Source organism: Cygnus atratus, chromosome 15 (genome assembly GCF_013377495.2).
Source record: "Cygnus atratus isolate AKBS03 ecotype Queensland, Australia chromosome 15, CAtr_DNAZoo_HiC_assembly, whole genome shotgun sequence".
Taxonomy (NCBI): domain Eukaryota; kingdom Metazoa; phylum Chordata; class Aves; order Anseriformes; family Anatidae; genus Cygnus; species Cygnus atratus.
The window spans coordinates 15,122,874-15,141,463 of record NC_066376.1 but is presented as its reverse complement, the minus strand read 5'-3'; the positions used below and the strand labels follow the sequence as shown (position 1 = coordinate 15,141,463).

Genomic DNA, 18,590 nt, shown 5'->3' with positions numbered 1-18,590 from the left:
ACAATTATATAGCTACAGCTATCTACATCTGTTTCTTATATATGTACATTTGAGGGCTTTGAAATACTGTTAATGCAATGTAGTTGGTTTAGTACAAAGGTATGCCTTTGAAGTTAAGCTGTTCAGTACCATTTTAACATAAACTAAACTACCCCTTAATAAATAAAGAACTGAATTGAAAGAAAGATGTATTATATACATAGTTCCTCAGAAAACTATGCATCATTAAGTCTTGGGGGACTAATGTTGCAGGTACTTCTTTAAGTGTTGCTTTGCAAAATGTCTTCACCAGGAATTAGTCCCATGGAGAACAGCACTATTCAGTATTTTGTTTGTATGACTTTAAAGAGTTAATCAAAGCTGAACAGCAGAGGATAAGAATTTAGAAAGTTTAGTTTTTACTAGTTCCACAAATAGCCAAATAGATCAATAGGGTATAGCAAAGATTAACTTCTACTGTGTATACAGTAGTGCTAAATTACACAAAACATTTATTGAAGCAGACTCTGTAGGTAACCTATAATTAAGAAAAAAATCAGGGGAATTATTAAAAACAAAAACAAACAGAAAAGCAACTTTGAAAAGAGTTTCTGTAAGAATTCACTAGTCCCAACTGGCTCATTAACTATTCCAAAATCAGACAGTTCTTAAGAAGCAGCTATGTAGCACTCTTCTTTCATTGCAGTACCAGAGATGTTCCAATAATAGCATTTGCAATCAAGATGTGCCAATGTTATGTATGGGAGCAATGCAATATGAACTTTTAGTATAATTCATGTTTAAGCAACATGACTCAAAATTTGTAGTGGAATATTACATTTCTTATTTTCATTTGTTACCAGGATTCAGTAATGCACCTTCTGGTGTTTTGCCATTTTTTGTAAACAGTATGCATTGCATTTCTTCCATTTAGGGACAGACCACTTTTTGAAAAAAATTTGAGGAAACATAAGTTGCTCACAGTCAAAGAGTTTAAGAATTAGTTTTTTATTGTTTGATCCTCCTTTGAACTGCAGGAGAACTGGTCATATCTCAGTTCTTAAAATTAGACTGCTTGCTCTGTCTTCTTTCTTGCAGCAATAAGATCTTACTAATATGCATCGAATAGCCTTAATATCAGCTAAAATCAGCTAAAAATATAAATAAAAATAGAAATAATCTTCTTTTGTTTTCCTCCTTCTCTGCACAAATTTACACCAATCCTTTGCTAGTACACACCAAAGGCACTTATGGTGTTTGATTAAAACCTAAGTGAAGGTGAGATTATAAAGACCAGACACAGACACACAGACACAGATTTCTAGGTTGGAAGAGACCTCAAGATCATCGAGTCCAACCTCCGACCTAACACTAAGTACTCCACTAAACCATATCGCTAAGCTCTACATCTAAACGTCTTTTAAAGACCTCCAGGGATGGTGACTCCACCACCTCCCTGGGCAGCCCGTTCCAATGCTTAATAACCCTTTCGGTAAAGAAGTACTTCCTAACATCCAACCTAAAACTCCCCTGTCGCAACTTTCGCCCATTCCCCCTCGTCCTGTCACCAGGCACGTGGGAGAACAGACCAACCCCCACCTCTCTACAGCCTCCTTTAAGGTAACTGTAGAGAGCGATAAGGTCGCCCCTGAGCCTCCTCTTCTCCAGGCTGAACAAGCCCAGCTCCCTCAGCCGCTCCTCATAAGACTTGTTCTCCAGACCCCTCACCAGCTTGGTCGCCCTTCTCTGGACTCGCTTGAGCACGTCCATGTCCTTCCTGTAGCGAGGGGCCCAAAACTGAACACAGTACTCGAGGTGCGGCCTCACCAGAGCCGAGTACAGGGGGACAATCACTTCCCTAGACCTGCTGGCCACACTGCTTCTTATACAGGCCAGGATGCTGTTGGCCTTCTTGGCCACCTGAGCACACTGCTGGCTCATATTCAGCCGACTATCAACCAATACTCCCAGGTCCTTCTCGGCCAGGCAGCTTTCCAACCACTCATCTCCCAGCCTGTAGCTCTGCTTGGGGTTGTTGCGCCCCAGGTGCAGGACCCGGCACTTGGCCTTGTTGAACCTCATACAGTTGACCTCAGCCCATCGCTCCAGCCTATCCAGATCCTCCTGCAGAGCCTTCCTGCCCTCGAGCAGATCGACACACGCACTTAGCTTGGTGTCATCTGCAAACTTACTGAGGGTGCACTGGACGCCCTCATCCAGATCATCGATAAAGATATTAAAGAGGACCGGCCCAGTACCAAGCCCTGGGGGACACCACTTGTGACCAGCCTCCAACCAGATTTGACTCCATTCACCACAACTCTCTGGGCCCGGCTATCCAGCCAGTTTTCTAACCCAGCGAAGCGTACGCCAGTCCAAGCCCCGAGCAGCCAGTTTCTTGAGGAGAACGTTGTGGGGAACGGTGTCAAAAGCCTTACTGAGGTCAAGGTAAACCACATCCACAGCCCTTCCCTCATCCACCAAGCGCGTCACTTTGTCATAGAAGGAGATCAGGTTCGTCAAGCAGGACCTGCCTTTCATAAACCCATGCTGACTGGGCCTGATCGCCTGCTTGCCCTGCAAGTGCCGCGTGATGACCCTCAAGATAATCTGCTCCATGAGCTTTCCTGGCACCGAGGTCAAACTGACAGGCCTATAGTTCCCCGGGTCTGCCCTCCGGCCCTTCTTATAGATGGGCGTCACATTGGCTAGCCGCCAGTCAACTGGGACCTCCCCCGATAGCCAGGACTGCCGATAAATGATGGAAAGCGGCTCGGCCAGCTCCTCCGCCAGTTCTTTCAGTACCCTCGGGTGGATCCCATCCGGCCCCATCGACTTGCGCACATCCAAGCTCCTTAGCAGGTCGCCAACCATTTCCTCATGAATAGCGAAGGCCACATCCTGCTCCCCATCCCCTTCCGCCAGCTCAGGGCACTGGGTATCCAGAGAACAACCGGTATTGCCGCTAAAGACTGAGGCAAAGGCGGCATTAAGCACCTCAGCCTTTTCCTCATCCTTAGTAACTAGGTTTCCCCTTGCATCCAGTAAAGGATGGAGATTCTCCTTAGTCCTCCGTTTCGCATTGATATATTTGTAAAAGGATTTTTTGTTGTCTTTAACGGCAGTAGCCAGGTTGAGCTCCAGATGAGCTTTGGCCTTATTTTACCATCATTCTTTATTCCTTTTTAACATAAAAAGGAATTGACCAATAAATTAAGTGGATGATAGGAAGGGCCGTTACCATTTGGCATTGATACAATAGTGTTATGGTTTTCTGTTCTTCAGTCCTTATTCTATCCTTTTCTGTTACTCTGATCAGCAGCACAATCCACATAGGATTAGCAGTGTCCCCCTGAGGACGTTGCTGTGAGAGAGAACATCAGAAATAGAGTGTTCATATGAATTCAGTATCCACTGTTGGTTGCTGTAGAAAATCACCTGTTTGGCAGAACAGTTACTGAGGACTGGAATGTATAATGAATAAGCAGGAAATTACCTAATGGATCTTGGGGGAGGGTAGAAAAGAAAACACATGATGTGATTCTTTAAGGTGGGATTTATTTACTGTATTACACAGAAGATTTGTGGAAGCATGATCCAGGAAACATTTCTTTTTTCTACAAAGTAGTTTTCTTTTGTGCTTGTAGAGGGTACCAGGGCAATTGCACTCACATTGACCTGGCCTCAGCCACAGACCCTCTGACTAAGGGCAGAAGATATCTGACATACCTCAGGAACAGTCAGGTGTTCCTATGGTATGCAGCCTCTTAGCTGCATAGCCCATGTGCAGCTGCTACCTGTAAGACATCAGACTGAGGTTAGGAGTGGTGGCTGATTTGCTGAATATGGGATTAAGTGTCTGTCCAAACAGTTGCATTAGGGGATACCTACGAGACTGAATTGTCTTCATACATAAGAAAGCTTTTTTCAGCTGCTCTAACTTTGTGATCTTTAGATTAGAAGCAAACTTCTCATCAGCTGTGCCTTTTAATTCTTTCAGCCAAATCCTGCCTGTTTCAGGTGCTCCTAGATTCTTGGCTAAACCTCAGTACTTACACACCATTGCTGATGTCTTGAATTGAGATGAATATAGCTTGCATTACAGCTAATGCCATCAAGTTCTGATATTTTATTTCCAGAGAATATGAAACTTGCCAGTTCTGAACTGCAATTCCTTCTGATCCATTTGAAGATGCATAGGGGCTTTAATATTTGTGAGTTCGAATAGGTTATTTCTCCAAGGTATGCTGCTTACTTAGGAGATCTGTCCTATGCTGGTTTCTGCAATCAAATCATTGCACTTGGCATAGGAGGGTGCTTAAATGATGTATTTATACAGGCAGGAGGCATGGTTTGATACCATCTCATGATTCACCATGCAGTCCTATTAACATGAACCTTACTCAAGGGAATGAGTAGCTGTTACTTGTCAGCAAACCCTGTGTGTATTAAGGGGGTGAAGTTGTATTGAAAGATCCTCATAGTGATACTCTGCTGTTCCCAAGGGAAGCAAATGAAAAGTGTATTTTGATGAATAATTAATGTGATAATTGGGGCCAAGAAGTCATAGCTTCCTGTGGTGCAGTAGTGAAGAGCAACCTGACTTCAGCAATAAAGAGAAATTCAGTTGACCAGATTTGGCAATAAAAACACATGGCTATCTGCCATCTCCACACAACCAAAGCCTGATAGATGACAGTGACAAGTAGGTGTCTTGTGTGCATTGTTCTAGAATACACTGTTATATTTCTGAGATCCTGTCTTATGCTTGTTAGTGTCAACAAGACAGCCATGAGCAGATACTGAGTGAGACTCATATGCTCAAGCATTGGGAAACATCTTGTGTGAAATGGATGATCTATCATGGCGTTGCTTTGGTATATCAATAGCATTCATTAAAAGTGGTTATTGATTAAAAGTCAGTCCGTTCCTCATAAGGAAGGAAAAATATATTTTCTTGTTGCTGCTCTGTATTTGCAAATGAACGCACACCCAAGGGAAATTCTGTATGAAATGTAATCTACCCAAAACTGCTTAACTTCATCTAGTTAAGAGGATTCTCAACTTCTAGAAGGCTGAGGTAACCTCACTGCTCTCTAGCTTCTGAGGTGGGGAAGTGCAGAGGGAGGTGCCGGTCTCTGCTCCCTGGGAACCAGTGATAGAATGCAGGGGAACAGATCAAAGTTGCACCTGGGGAGGTTCCGACTGGGGATTATTTAAAAAATAAAAGTCAAAAAATGCTGTGAGGGTGGTCAAACACTGGAACTAGCTTCCTAGAGGTCATTGTTGCCCCAAGCCTGTCAATGTTCAAGAGGCATTTGGATAATACCCTTAATATGCTTTCACTTTTGGTTAGCCCTGAAGAGGTCAGGCGGTTGGACTTGATCTCTAAAGGTGTCTTCCAACTGAACTATTATACATCTTTTTAAGAAATGGTAGGTAAATACAAGAGCAAAGAGGTGAACAATATCTGAAGTGAACATGGGAAAGATTATTCCTGAACATTGAAAATGCAACCGACTTGGTACAATATCCAATGATAGGAACTATGTAGTAACAGCTGTTACAGAACTCCAGAAGGAAATGAAAACAATGCAACGCTCATAAAGACATAGGTATATTAAAGACTTTTGCAACATGTCTTCTGTCTTGTGAACAAGTAGTAATGTATGCATGTCAAAATCAACTCTTGGTAGTTAAAGCAATAGTTTTTTCCTCCACTACTGCAGCCAACTTTTCTGACTGATGCAGGAGAGGATGAGATGAGCAGGGGAACTTAAACAGATAGAATTGTGCAGGACCTCAGAATTCTTTATTGAAGGAGTTGCACTTTGTATGGCTTGCATCGCCACTGTGCTGGAGCACTTCTTGTAGCTTTACAAGGTGGTTAACATTCTACATCATTTCATGCATAGTCTATTATTATCCTTCTTCCTAGTTCAACGCCCAGCACGTTAAATAACTGAAGTTCCTGGATTTATCCTGCTTTAATTTTGATGATAATGCTGATACAAAAAGACAAACCTGGTTGTGATTCAGAATTTTCCTAATTCATACGAAAAACACAAGTCAAAAGGTACCTATAGCTTTTTTTCTATCCCAGAGACTAATAGCTCACAGATCGTTCTCCAGTTTTGTTCCATGATATATACGGATAATGACAGGTCATCAGGTTTCTGCAGGGGCTAAAGTGAAGTCCAGCCATGGAGGCATTCCTTAACGCATTTTCCCCTCCTTCCTCTCTTTGCCATACATGTATTACCTCCAATATATTGCCACGTATTGGAAGTGAATTTTTATGACTCAGTGAATGGTAAATCACTCTGTTTACTGACTATCGAGAGACAAATGTGTCTGTCTAGTAGCAATCTAGTCAGAGAAGGAACTGATGTTTTCTAAGGATGTAGAAGAAAAAGCATTTATGGCAAAAATCCCTACCTAATCACATTTCTTAAAAAGTGATGCTACATGTATTTACACCTTTGTGTGTGTTTGTTCTTTTATATTATTGTCATAGGTGATGATCCCCTTGTACCTGACAGTTCTCTTCAAAAGGGATTTACAGTTTAGGATACAATAGATGGATACAAATATATAGGTGACTTGCAGAGAAGCAGGGATATTTGTCATCAGACTACTCAGCATTCAGTTTATCTATCAGTCCGGTGTCAATGCTTTTGTGTGGCATTCTGGCAAGAGAAGGTTTTGTGAGCTGAAAGAGAACATTTGTAAACATTTACAAGAAGTTTTTATCTGATTTCAGAAAATTATAGGAGAAAGCATTGATGGCATTTTGAGTACAGTTAGGAGGTGGAGGAGAGTAACAGTCTAGGTAATATGAAAAAGAAACAGATCTTTCGATAGTTCACAGCAGTAGGCAGGGTAGGAGTAAGATGAAGTGAGCCCTCGAAGGTGATGACAAGTGCCTTATGGTTGCTGAGGTAGTAAAGGGACATTGTGGGGCAGCGCAGGAAAGGAAAGCAGAAGTGATCTTTGTGGGAGCATTCCAAACAAATTACAGAGTAAATGTGCCATTCTTTAGTCAGTGAGATACTAGAGCAGTGAGTCAATCAGTGCACAGCTCTGACAGGAAAAGACAATGTTTGGAGCTAATCAAACCAAAGAATAAGGACTGACCATGTACTCAGAAGTCGAGATTAGCTGATGTGTTGTACTTCAAATCTAAGACCAGTTGCCCTGTAGTTTGAAAGACATGATTTTTCTAGGACTAAAAATTGATTCCCAAATATGCTTCCTAGGTTTTTGCTTGTGATTCTGTCTGAAGTGCTTTGTCATCATTAAAAAAGCAGATTCCCCCCACCCCAAGCATGACATTGAATTGTATATTAAAAAAAATAAAAATTAAAAAAAAAAAAGGAAAAAAAGGAAGCCAGAAGGTTAAACTTCAGTACAGCTGAAGAATTGTTGGCTTTCAGATTGGGAAAAATCATGTGAGCTCTTGGGACCAAATTAAAAAACTAGCTGCAGATGAATGAGCTTATTCTTTCAGATAGAAACTCTATGTTTAGAAGAGTGTGTTAATACCAAATACAAATGTTCCACGTACTCAAAAAGGATCTCTCTCAGTTTAAACAATTTCTATATCCTTTCTCTATATGCTAGTGTAAACTGAGATGCTCAATAAACTTGGAAGACTGACTGCATCGGTCATATTTGTATTTCAAGGACAGTAGAAATCTTAAATTAGTATATGTGATATTTTATACTTTAAAGTCACTAATATATCCATGTTGTATTTTAGTTCAACTGTTAAGTATAACTGGAGTTGGCTGGAGAACTGGCACAAATGAGCTTTTACATGTACTTGAAGCTTGGATTAAAAGAGTGGAATAATGGCAGCAGCTGATGACAGGGTTCAAGTTTGGACAGCACATCTGGTGCCCTCAGAGAGCTATTGGCCATGTATGGTTTTAGCATAAAGGTAGAAGTAAAGCATTTGGAAAACAAGTATCATAATAAAAGTGGCAGCAGTCCTGTCTGAGGAGAAGAAGAGGGAGAAAAAAAAAATGTGTAGGACAACTTTTCCCATCCAGCACATCCAGCAATATTTAATGTCTGGGTCAGCTTATCTCAAGATCTCAAGCAGTGATATTCAGTGCAGCTCACCACCTCTTTCAGAGCATGTATGGTGCTAAACTTGTAATGTGTTTTTTTTTTTTAGGTTCAATAACCTAAAGTTGCTATAAATAATGGAAAACTACCCAAGAGACTTGGAAACTATTTTCTCCTCCCAGTTCTGGGTTTTCCTCTATTGGAAAACCATGAGAAAATTTAAAGAGAAAATGGAGAGCATTTGGAGAACAGGAAAGGTGGCCAGAAAGCAGGAGGCTTAAAGAAGAATTTAAAGGTATCAAATAAGAAATAGCATATGCTATGAAGAGGTTGCCAAAGTGATACTTGAATTATTTATGATATTTGAGCTGAGAAACAGCCTAATGTTGGAAAGAAGTAAAAAAAAAAAAAAAAAAGACATTTGTTGGTATTATAAAGCATTTGGAAGAAACTTTCTTTGTAGCATTTTGAGTTAGATATAGGCCTTAAGAAGAATTAATTATTTGGCAGAAATATGGTCTGAATAGATCACTTCTGTCAGGATCAGATTAGAACATACATCATTGATTGTCTGATGACTGCATTGCAGGGACCTGGTGTTTCCAGGCAGTGTGGCTCCATAAATGTTGCTGGTTTTTATCTTGAAGCACAGCAAGAATAGGCATCTGCTTTTGCTCTGGGATAATATCTTGGTTTCATGTCATTGTTTAATGCACCATAGAATCATGGAATATCTTGAGTTGGAAGGGCCCCATGAGGATTATCGAGCCCAGCTCCTGGCTCCACACAGGACCACCCAAGAATCAGAGCGTATGTCTGAGAGCGTTGTCTGAACGCTTGAAATCTGACAGGCCTGGTGCTGTGACCTCTTCTATGAAGAGCCTGTCCCAGTGCCCGACCACACTCTCGGTGAAGAACCTTTCCCTAACGCCCATCCTGACCCTCCCCTGTCCCAGCTCCATGCCATTGTCTTCTTCCTGTCGCTGTCCCCGGAGAGCAGAGCTCAGCGCCTGCCCCTCTGCTCCCCTCGTGAGGGAGCTGCAGGCCACCATGAGGCCTCCCATCGGCCTGCTCTGCTCTGAGCTAAGCAAAGCAAGGGACCTCAGCCGCTCCTCATGCGTCTTGCCCCTTAGGGCCCTCACCACCTTCCTTGCCCTCCTTAGAGATACATTCTAATAGATCATTTAGATACAATATGCAGATGGGATAAAATCTTTGCTACTTCTTGCATCATTTTCTTTTTTTGTTTTCTGCCTTGAATGTGTAGTCTAGTTTTCAAACATAGTTATGCCTCTATTTCTTTCTGTGTGTATTCTTACAGTATAGTGTTTTTCATTTCCTTGTCTTCTCAAATGATTTCACTACTGACTTGCTAAAAAGTCACTATTAGAGCACTCATGTTAGTAGATAGAGCTCTGTGCTAAAACACAAGATTACAGATGTTAGGGCATTAGACTTACAGGCCTACAATGGGGGGGGGGGGGGGGCTGAAGTGTAGGATGTTTTTGTTTTATTCCTCACCTTTGTATTTGCTGACCTTCCACTGCTACTTTAGTACACTTGACCTGTACTGCTCACTTTTTAGGACCAGCCTCGTTCTAGGAGGCAAGGTCATAGCAGGACTACTGTCAGATTTTGAATTCATTGTTCAGTCAGTTTATCTATAGGATAATCATTTTCTCTTAATTAAGTCAAATAATGCATTGTATTATTGGGGCAAAATAATCTTTAAGTTTTAAAAAGCTGTGTATTTTATGAACTTCTTAGCTATGATTCAGGTGGTATCAGCTGGGAGCGTTCATCTCAACAAGACAAAATTCTTATATTGCTACTGATTTTTAAAACTACGTAGTACACTTCAGAACCTTGAGTATTCATTTTTATAAATAATCCCTGTCTTTTAATAAAATTCTACAGAAATGAAACAAAAGATTGTATGTTTCTGTGTATATATTATATATAAAACTAGTGTTCATCTATTTTCTTTTTTTTTTCCTGTCTTTTGTTTTTAAAACCAATTTTCAGTTGCAGAAAATCCTTGGAATTTTTTAATAAAGTGGGTTTGGAAACAGTTGAAGGAATCATGCCCTCAATTAGCACACTGAAAATGGCTTAACGTCATTTTTTTCTAACAGCATTATACTTTTTTTTTTAGAACGTCGTGAAAGTGAAAGCTATGTAGCTGTTTAAAATAGATATTCTCACCTGCAGTTTTTCAGGGGGAGTAAGAATACCGGAGTAGGCAGGAAATAAGTACGGTCACCATCAGTGGCTTCAGAGCGGTGATTGATATGCATAGCGCTGATCATTCTGGCTTTGTCTAAGCAAAAACTTTTAGGCTTATGCTTAACCTTAATCATGCTAGAGGTCCTGAAACAATTACTAGCGTATTTAATACTCGTCTGGTTTGGTCTCTGTGTCCTGAGCACTCCTTATGGTCAAATTTCATGTAGTCAATGTATTCTTGCAAAACAGGAGTGACCATTAATGCTAACAGTGAACTGTAAAACTTAAGACTAATTTCCATTTTGTATTGCTGGGAGGGAGAATATACTATGAAAACAAATATGTTGGTATAAACTGGTGAAGTTGATATAGTTGTATTGGCATACGTTCAGAATTGAACAGGCGCAGGGCGGAGATGCAAGTAAAGCTGTATGTACTTCTGTGGTTTTGATTCGCAGAGGTTTGTGCAAACTTAGGTAGCTGGTGCACACATGGGACATCATCAAAGAGCCCAACCAGAAAGTCAGAGCTTGGATTTGGAGTGCCATACGGCTATACATTTAGAAGCATGTTGTTATAGTGAGGCAAGCAAAGCATCCTTTCATTAAAACAGGTAATTATAGTTTATTTTCAAAATTTATTTTTATATATTCCAATCTAAAATGTAGTGAATACAAATGCTACAATAAATGATATAAACTTGATATTTTCATTATTCTTGAATGTTTATACTGCTTGCAAAGGACTGGAAGGGTCTTCCTGTAAGTTAAGATCAGGCTACCAATACTATTAGCATCATATCACTTGGTTCCTTTTATAAGCTATTCTTTTTTGCTATTATTGATTTGGAAGGCTGTTCTATAACCTCACTTATTCAACACAAAAATGCATTTTAAAATTTTCTTGAATAAATAGAAGCTAAAAATATTTTTCATAACTAGATTTTCCTTGTTTATTCAGTGTGCCAGGAATGCCCTTAGCTTCAGAAGTCTCTTCATCTTACTGTTTCCTCCCCAGTTCATAGCTTTCTTAGCTTTCTATTACAGCACAGTTATTCCATTCACCTGAACTACACATAAAGGACTTCCTCTACAGCTGCTGTAATCTTTTTTTTTTTTTTTTTTTTTAATGTGAATTAAGAGAACTAAACGTAATTGGAAATACCTCTGAGAAACATTTAAGAAATACTGTAACTCATCTTTTCATATCTGCATCATGCTAGTAGATAAAAGTCCTTCAACAATGAGATCCTTTTCTTTTTCCTGAGAAGTTTAGAACTGAAGTTGTTTTTTGGCAGAAGCATAACCTTACATTTTGTAATGAATCTCATCCCATTTCTGTTAACAAGTCTGTAAGGTTAAGCAATTCTTCCTATATAATATTATTACCATCCTCAGTAATCACAGTACCTTCCAACTTTGTCATTGGGAAATTTCATCAGCATGTTACCTTGTGCCAAAATAATTAATGAAAATGTCAAGCCCAAACTGTCCCAAAACAGATCACAGACAAGATTCCATTAAGCCTTTTCTTTCCTGTACAAATCGTCTTGCTCTCTAGGTTTTCTAACAAAAATGACTAGGTGTTTTACAGTGCAATTTAACGGTCCATGGTTGTGTCAGTTGTCCCATTGGAGTCATCTGAGTGAAGTTTCCAGAATTCATGTTATAATCTCCATTGCAAAGTGAAAGAAATCCTCTTTCTTTTCCCATGTAGCTTACTCTGTTAGACAAAACAAATAACTAGCAGTTAGAATGAAAATGTTTTTTAGAAGTGAAATACTTCAAAATGAGTTGTAAAGGCAATATACTTTCCCATTTTGTTTGTATGTTTCTCTATGAAAGCTAATAACTGATATAGTGTTGAAAATTATGAAAATATTTTGGCAAAAACATGTCTGTTTACTGTGTGCTTAATTAAGCTATATAGTTCTGTTTCTTAATAAGAAAAGATATATATTAAAAAAATTATGATTAATAGCTGAGCATAGTTAGGTGATCCGTGTGAATAGCATTATCCCTAAAAGAAAAGTGAAGTCATTCTATGAACAGAAAATGGAGATAGGTAAACATCACATCATCACATGATAATTGCTGTCCTCATTGGCAGCTTCTCAAAAACACCATCATACAGGGTCACTATTTAACATCTAAACTTAGAAATGGTCTAACGCTGTTAGTAGCAAGGGTCAACATGCACCTGCTAAGGTAGATTTCTAAATCATGCAACCCGTCTGCCTTGATACATGAGAATCAATTACTGAAAGCCTTTCACAATGGTCAAAATGTGACACTAAATAATTGAGTATCACATAAAATCTTGTCTGTAATTAGTTATCTGGAAAAGTAATTATGCAACAAAATCAAGTAGCTGAAATTAGTGATGTGAAGCACCTGGTGATGTGAAGCACCCTGGTTATTCAAAGACTGCAGGAGAGAGTGATATATATTTAACTTGTAACATGAAGTTTTAAACACCTAATTCTTAATTGAATTTTAAAAAAAATCTTGCTCAATTGTAATTCTTGACATTAACCATATCTGCATAGAAGATCTATGGCACATAAAACAAGTGTCAATGACTGAGTTTACTTTGTCTAAAGTAAAAAATATGATTAGCTGTAGAAAAGAATGACTGCCAAATAGTACATTAAAAAGTAAATCTGTTTTGTTTGGGGGATAAAACGGTAAATTTCACTCTGTCTCTTACATTGACTGTAAGTTTAATTGGAGAACAGATATGAGATACTCTAAAGGTCAGATTTGTTCTTTTTCAAAAGCTATGATAAATGCAACAACAGAGATGTGAAAGGTTAGAAAAGCTATTAAAATATAATTTACACTAAGAAGTTGTTAGCTAGTATTAGGTAGCTCAAATATTCAAAATAAAGAAGAAAAATGTAATGATTCAAAACAATATATGTTGAATTTAGCAGGCTTAAGTTTCAACTCTCATATGAATATTGTTTAACAGCTATAAACACAGGGAAACAGTTATTTAAACAATCATAACAAAGCTGATTTTTTAATGGGTTATAATAGCTACTGTTGTCATGTACGTGCCAGTTAAGATAGGAATATTAATTCTAATCCTATTTGAAGACCAGGACGGAGGGTTTGATCTGCATGTGTTTATTACTTAAAATTTGAACGGTATAGAGTAGTTGGTTAGTCATGTTATTTAAGATGGTCCCAAAATAGCACCTTCCTTTTCTTGGTAGAGTTAGCTTTGCAGCTGTTGTCTCTATCTGTTGTCTCTGAAGAAAATTTTAACATTAAGAGTTGCTGACGTCAATTTTTTTCTTTTTTTTACAGCTGATGTGGGCTTTGCCCCTGACAGAAGTTATTTGGTTCTAGCTCTGAGTTTGGAAGAAGTTGGTATATAGATTTTCCCCTAACTTTCAATTGATGTGTTTAGCTTTAGTGGGAGTAATACTATCGCTTAAACCATGTTGTCGTCTCAAGGAGTTTTGCTACATCCATATGGAGTGCCAATGATTCTGCCGGCAGCGCCATACTTCGCTGGACTTGTTCAGGTAATGCAAGGCTGCTTCCAACAAGCAACTTAACTCTAGTGCACTTAGAGTAATAATTGGAATTTTTATGGTTGAGAAAGCAAACACTTTTAATACAGGCAAAAGCTCTCATGTAGTCAGTGAGAAGACAGTAGGAAATCAAAAAGATGGATCACCCTAATCTGTGTATTGACATCTCTCATGGCTGAATAAATGGTGTAGTTGAGCTATATTTGCTTGTATTGATTTGTCTGCTATTTAACATTCATGCCTTTGCTTCACGAGGTTGACCACAGGGCAGAGGATTTGCTATCCATTCTAGGTTTCTGAGGGACTCAGCATTCCCACGGCAAATCATAAGACAAAGTAACTTACCATGATGTGTTTAGGTTAAGTGTTTTAGTGCAGCAAGTATGAGTAGTGTTAAATATGCATTAATGCATATGTTATGCATCACACTGAATGAAGAAGTGTGGTTTGTTGTTGTTTTGTTTTCTTTTTTCTTTTGTGTATGGAAAAATACATCACCTTCACAGAATATTTATGCACATTATATTAATTCTTTTGAGTCCTTAAAGTGCAAGATCCTACTTCTGAGAGAGAGTTTTATGTGTTAGAAGTTAACTGGCAATTCCTGATTTAGTTGCTGTTGTTGATTTGTCTGTTTTTACTATTTTTTTTTTCAAAAAGTAGAAATGTTCTGATGTTAGACAAAATTTTGTATAGATCATATAGATACTACTTAAGCAAAAGCTATTCCGTTGTTTACAGAATTAAAAAAGACTAAGAAAGAATTCAAGCAACAGTTTCAAGCATTCCCCAAATGAACACTATGCACCTTATAAATGTCAGTAGTTAGATGTTATGCATAAACAGGCTCAAGAAAGAATAATATGTAGTACTGCATTTCTGTGTCATGCTAGTGATCAGTCAAATTAACTGTGGAGGAGAGGCATTTGTTTAAAATTTTCATTATGCACCTTCATCACAACAGTGGGCATAGAGGTGGAATTGCAACACAAAACATTTTTTTTCTGTATGGGTCCATTTGGTAATACAGATTGTGAATTATGTTCTTCACTTAAGGCTTAATATCCTATGTTTCTAAAATAAAAATACAGCGTAGCACAGTGGCCCTTACCAGGTATTGAAAAAATGTGCCTTCTGGCCCATGCAAGCCAATGCTATGTTTTGTGCAGTGAGACACGGTAGCACACTTGCACACATCAAGCAAGCCTTCATATCCATTAGAATTTGGGGGTGAAGGTCAGACACTAGAGCTCAGTCAGACCCTGTGCCATCCTGTCCAATAAATAATTACAAGCAAATCGTGCCTTTCACTCTATGCTGATTGATGTTGAAATTGCTTTTGAAAGTTCTCATAAGTTCCTGTTATAGATTAAGTGCTGGTGTAGGAAAAATAACTGCACCCAACTGATATGGGTGAATGTAATCAGGTTTAATGGACTTGAGAGCTTGTTGGGAATTAAATAACTATTGATTTGTTGGAAAGTTGCTGTCATTACAAAATGCCACTCTGGACGCATTATCCAAGCAGATAGATTAGAAAAAAGGGCCCTTTGAAAATTCAGGATGCCTTATTTCAAATCTTTTTTCTTTTCTTTCTCTCCTTAGAAAGATATATCCAGGCCTATGTTACTCTGTTTCCATAGGTCTAATATAGTGAAGCAGTAAGAGCTGTTCTACAAACAAATTGGTACATTTACAGGTTTGGCTGGAAAATGTTCTTCATGCAGATTCTTCTCCAGTTTCCCCTCTTCTCTACCTCTCCCTAATCTTATACATGAAAATTGCATGTTGGAAAACAAAACAAATATATTGTCTTAGTGGGCACAGTAGAACGCTGAATGGCTTAACCCCAAGTTTTTATCAACACTTACGGTATCTGCAATCACCTTATGATACTAGAATGCTTATTGTTTGTCTCTTAAAGTAAACCTGAGTATATAAAATTTAAAACTAAATATCCAAAATACATAGTGCAAAAGGCACTTAGTAGACATATCTTTATCAGCCTCTTTTCAGCAATAATTGCATAATGTTCAGACTTTTGATGGATTTTTTTTAAATGTCTTGATACACTAATTATGTAAATGTTTTTACTAGGTTACATGTTGAGAGCCACAATGATGATGTATTTTCAAATATGAGACTGTTTTAACATTTTAGAGGCTTATAAGATTGCAATTTACTTCCTTGCCTGGGTTTTTACAGAAAGAAGTTATTTCCGATTAGGGATTCCTCATGATTTCTGATTTGCATTTACACCAAGGCTGCTTGCATATGAAAACAGTGTAGAGAATTGCATAGAAATTTGAAGAACTATTTTTTTGTTGTGCTTTGACCTTTTGTGTTCCATGGTGGAGCAGAGAGTATGCATGGAGGTATCTCCATGGAAGTATTTAGAGGTTCTTCACCTTCGAGTTCTGTATATTATTTTATCTTATGCTGTGTATACAGCCTTTGCCAGCCTCTGCTTCTTAATTCATTGCTGAACTCTATCCTACATCCTCAGCTTGCTTTTGTCACACAGCCTCTTGTTACAGAGTACTGCAGTGTGTAGAACTTACAACCACCAAGAAATGGCAGAAATGATGGATACCTCTCTGGAAACACTATATATAACAACCATGTGTAATTTTTCCAATTACATATTAGCGGATATGTATTTGTCTTGTGGAGGTTGTATATTTGAGTAAGCAGACATAGAATGGAATGCGTATGTTTTTGGAGAGAGACTGGATTTGTTTTAAGTTACAGATATGTCAAATGTAACAAATTAAGTTAAATATAGTACTTGAAAACTTGTGTTTTGTTTTTTTCAATAAATAAATACAAAGTTTATTAGAATGATGAGTTATTATACCAGCTAGGATTTATTAACACATTCTTATCAAGGAAAAATAATATTTCTCCTATCTGTTCTTCCTCCTGGGTGAAAATTTAGGAGGAAAAATCCAGTGACTATATATGCTGTGGGCAGCAAGGCCTATTTTGTATTAAAAGCTATCAAGCTACTGTCTCTTTGGCAGGTGATACAAAAAAAAAATAAAATAGAGGGAGAGAGGGAGAGGGAGAGAGGGAGAGAGAGGGAGAGAGAGAGAGCGAGCATTATGTGGCAATCCAGTAAAAGCTTTCGTATCCTGCCCTTGGTTCCTATCCCAGATATGCCCTTTGATTCCCACAGGGGAACCCTTATGTCCAGATAAACAGTGAAGTGAGTAGGATGTCACATGAGTGAAAAAGATCCATCTTCATTGCCAGGGTGCATGACAATTGCCCTGACAGCAGTAATTTTGGGTGGGTGTTGCTGTACTATCTTACACATTGTCAGAATAAGCATGTGAAATGTACTTCTGTTTATCATCAAACTTACAAAGTCTGCATCAGAGCAACTATTTAGAAATCCATAGAAACGTAATGTGTTTTGTAGAAGAGGTTAAATGTCTACATATTAACTTAATCTTTATTGCTTTACGTGTTATAGATATGTAAAATATTTGCAATTGCTCTGCATATTTGATATGTTAGGACAATGGTAAGATATTTTAAAAGCACAACTGTAGTATGTGAAATTTTAATGTTGAATGGTAAATTATGAATGGCTGGCTTAGGTGGTTCTATTTCCATTTAGCAGAGTTTTTCATACACATTATTATTATAAAATGTAGTAAAGATGAAATTAGACTTTCCAGTAAAGTATATAGAAATGTTAAATAGAGAAACTTCTATTTCATACAAAACAGGCTACTTACATTTAAAGATTAAGAAAACGTCTTTTTCTGAATATGATCAGTATTTTTTAAAGTATACTTTTATTTTAGCATTAGTGACAAGAAAAACTGTAAGAGTTCTGAGGGCTTAAGTTTACATTCATTGTCCAAGGCTTCAGACAGTTAAGCTAAAACACTCTTTTCTTTGTTTATTTGCTTATTTATTTGTGTGGTGGTAAAGGGAGGTAGAGGAAAATAGGAAATAAGTGACTGTAGATTTAACTATTTTAATAAACTGGGAATTACTGTATTTCTAAGTACATCATACTTAAACCTAAATTATTCTTAAGGTATTTTGATTCTGTCTGGTTTTCCATAACTGGTTAACTGGTGTGCTTAACTGACAACTGGAAAAGTGGTAATCTGTAGATAGTTCCATTTTATTTTAGGGCTAAGTGAGAGAAGTGCCTAGAATATACTGTGAAAAGTAGTGGTGCAGGCTTCTTCACAGCTCCATCTTTATCAGTCTGCAAAATTTTTGTCTTTTTGCTGTATAGGGAAATGTTAGCAGTGAATAAATTCAGCATACTTGTACACAGCACTATGTTAGGCTACCTGCAAAATCACACCTACTTTGTGGCCCTCCAGTTTTCGATAACATTGTGGATATGTTTTGTTGTGTACTGAAAGTGCTTTTGTAGTTTGGTAGTTTTCACTTGAATAATGGTTTGCAGATAGAAACGATGCTTTAGCTCTTCCCGTGATGCCTGAAGTAGTATCTACTTGTCTTGGTTGTTTTTGGAGTACAACCTAGTGAAATGCAATGTATAATTTCTATTTACACTGTTTGTATTGCCCATTTGAAATGCAGTAAGTAGATGATCTACCTTAGATGCAGATCTGCTCTGGTCTGATTGTGTTGTACGGTCTTTGCAGGTGATAACAGTCTCCTATTACTGGTACTGCACTTCCCAGCGCTTTAGTCAGTGGAGGACATGTTTTACTACTGCACTCACTTTTCATCTGACTGCTTTTTAATGTTCTGTTTTTGAGAGAGTATATCT

At 38.1% G+C, this 18,590-nt stretch overlaps 1 protein-coding gene across 4 annotated transcripts in view; it reads left to right on the top strand.

Moving 5' to 3' along the window:
- Positions 1 to 18,590, top strand: part of RBFOX1 (RNA binding fox-1 homolog 1) — an 869,105-nt gene that overhangs the window by 582,041 nt on the left and 268,474 nt on the right. For 2 of the 4 annotated variants that reach the window (XM_035548778.1, XM_035548777.1), the window contains exon 1: positions 13,727 to 13,813. The exons of the other annotated variants lie outside the window; for them this stretch is intronic. In XM_035548778.1, the coding sequence (XP_035404671.1) occupies positions 13,727 to 13,813 (87 nt within the window). Of the gene's footprint in view, positions 1 to 13,726; positions 13,814 to 18,590 lie in introns of those variants that run through there. 4 annotated transcript variants of the gene reach the window in all.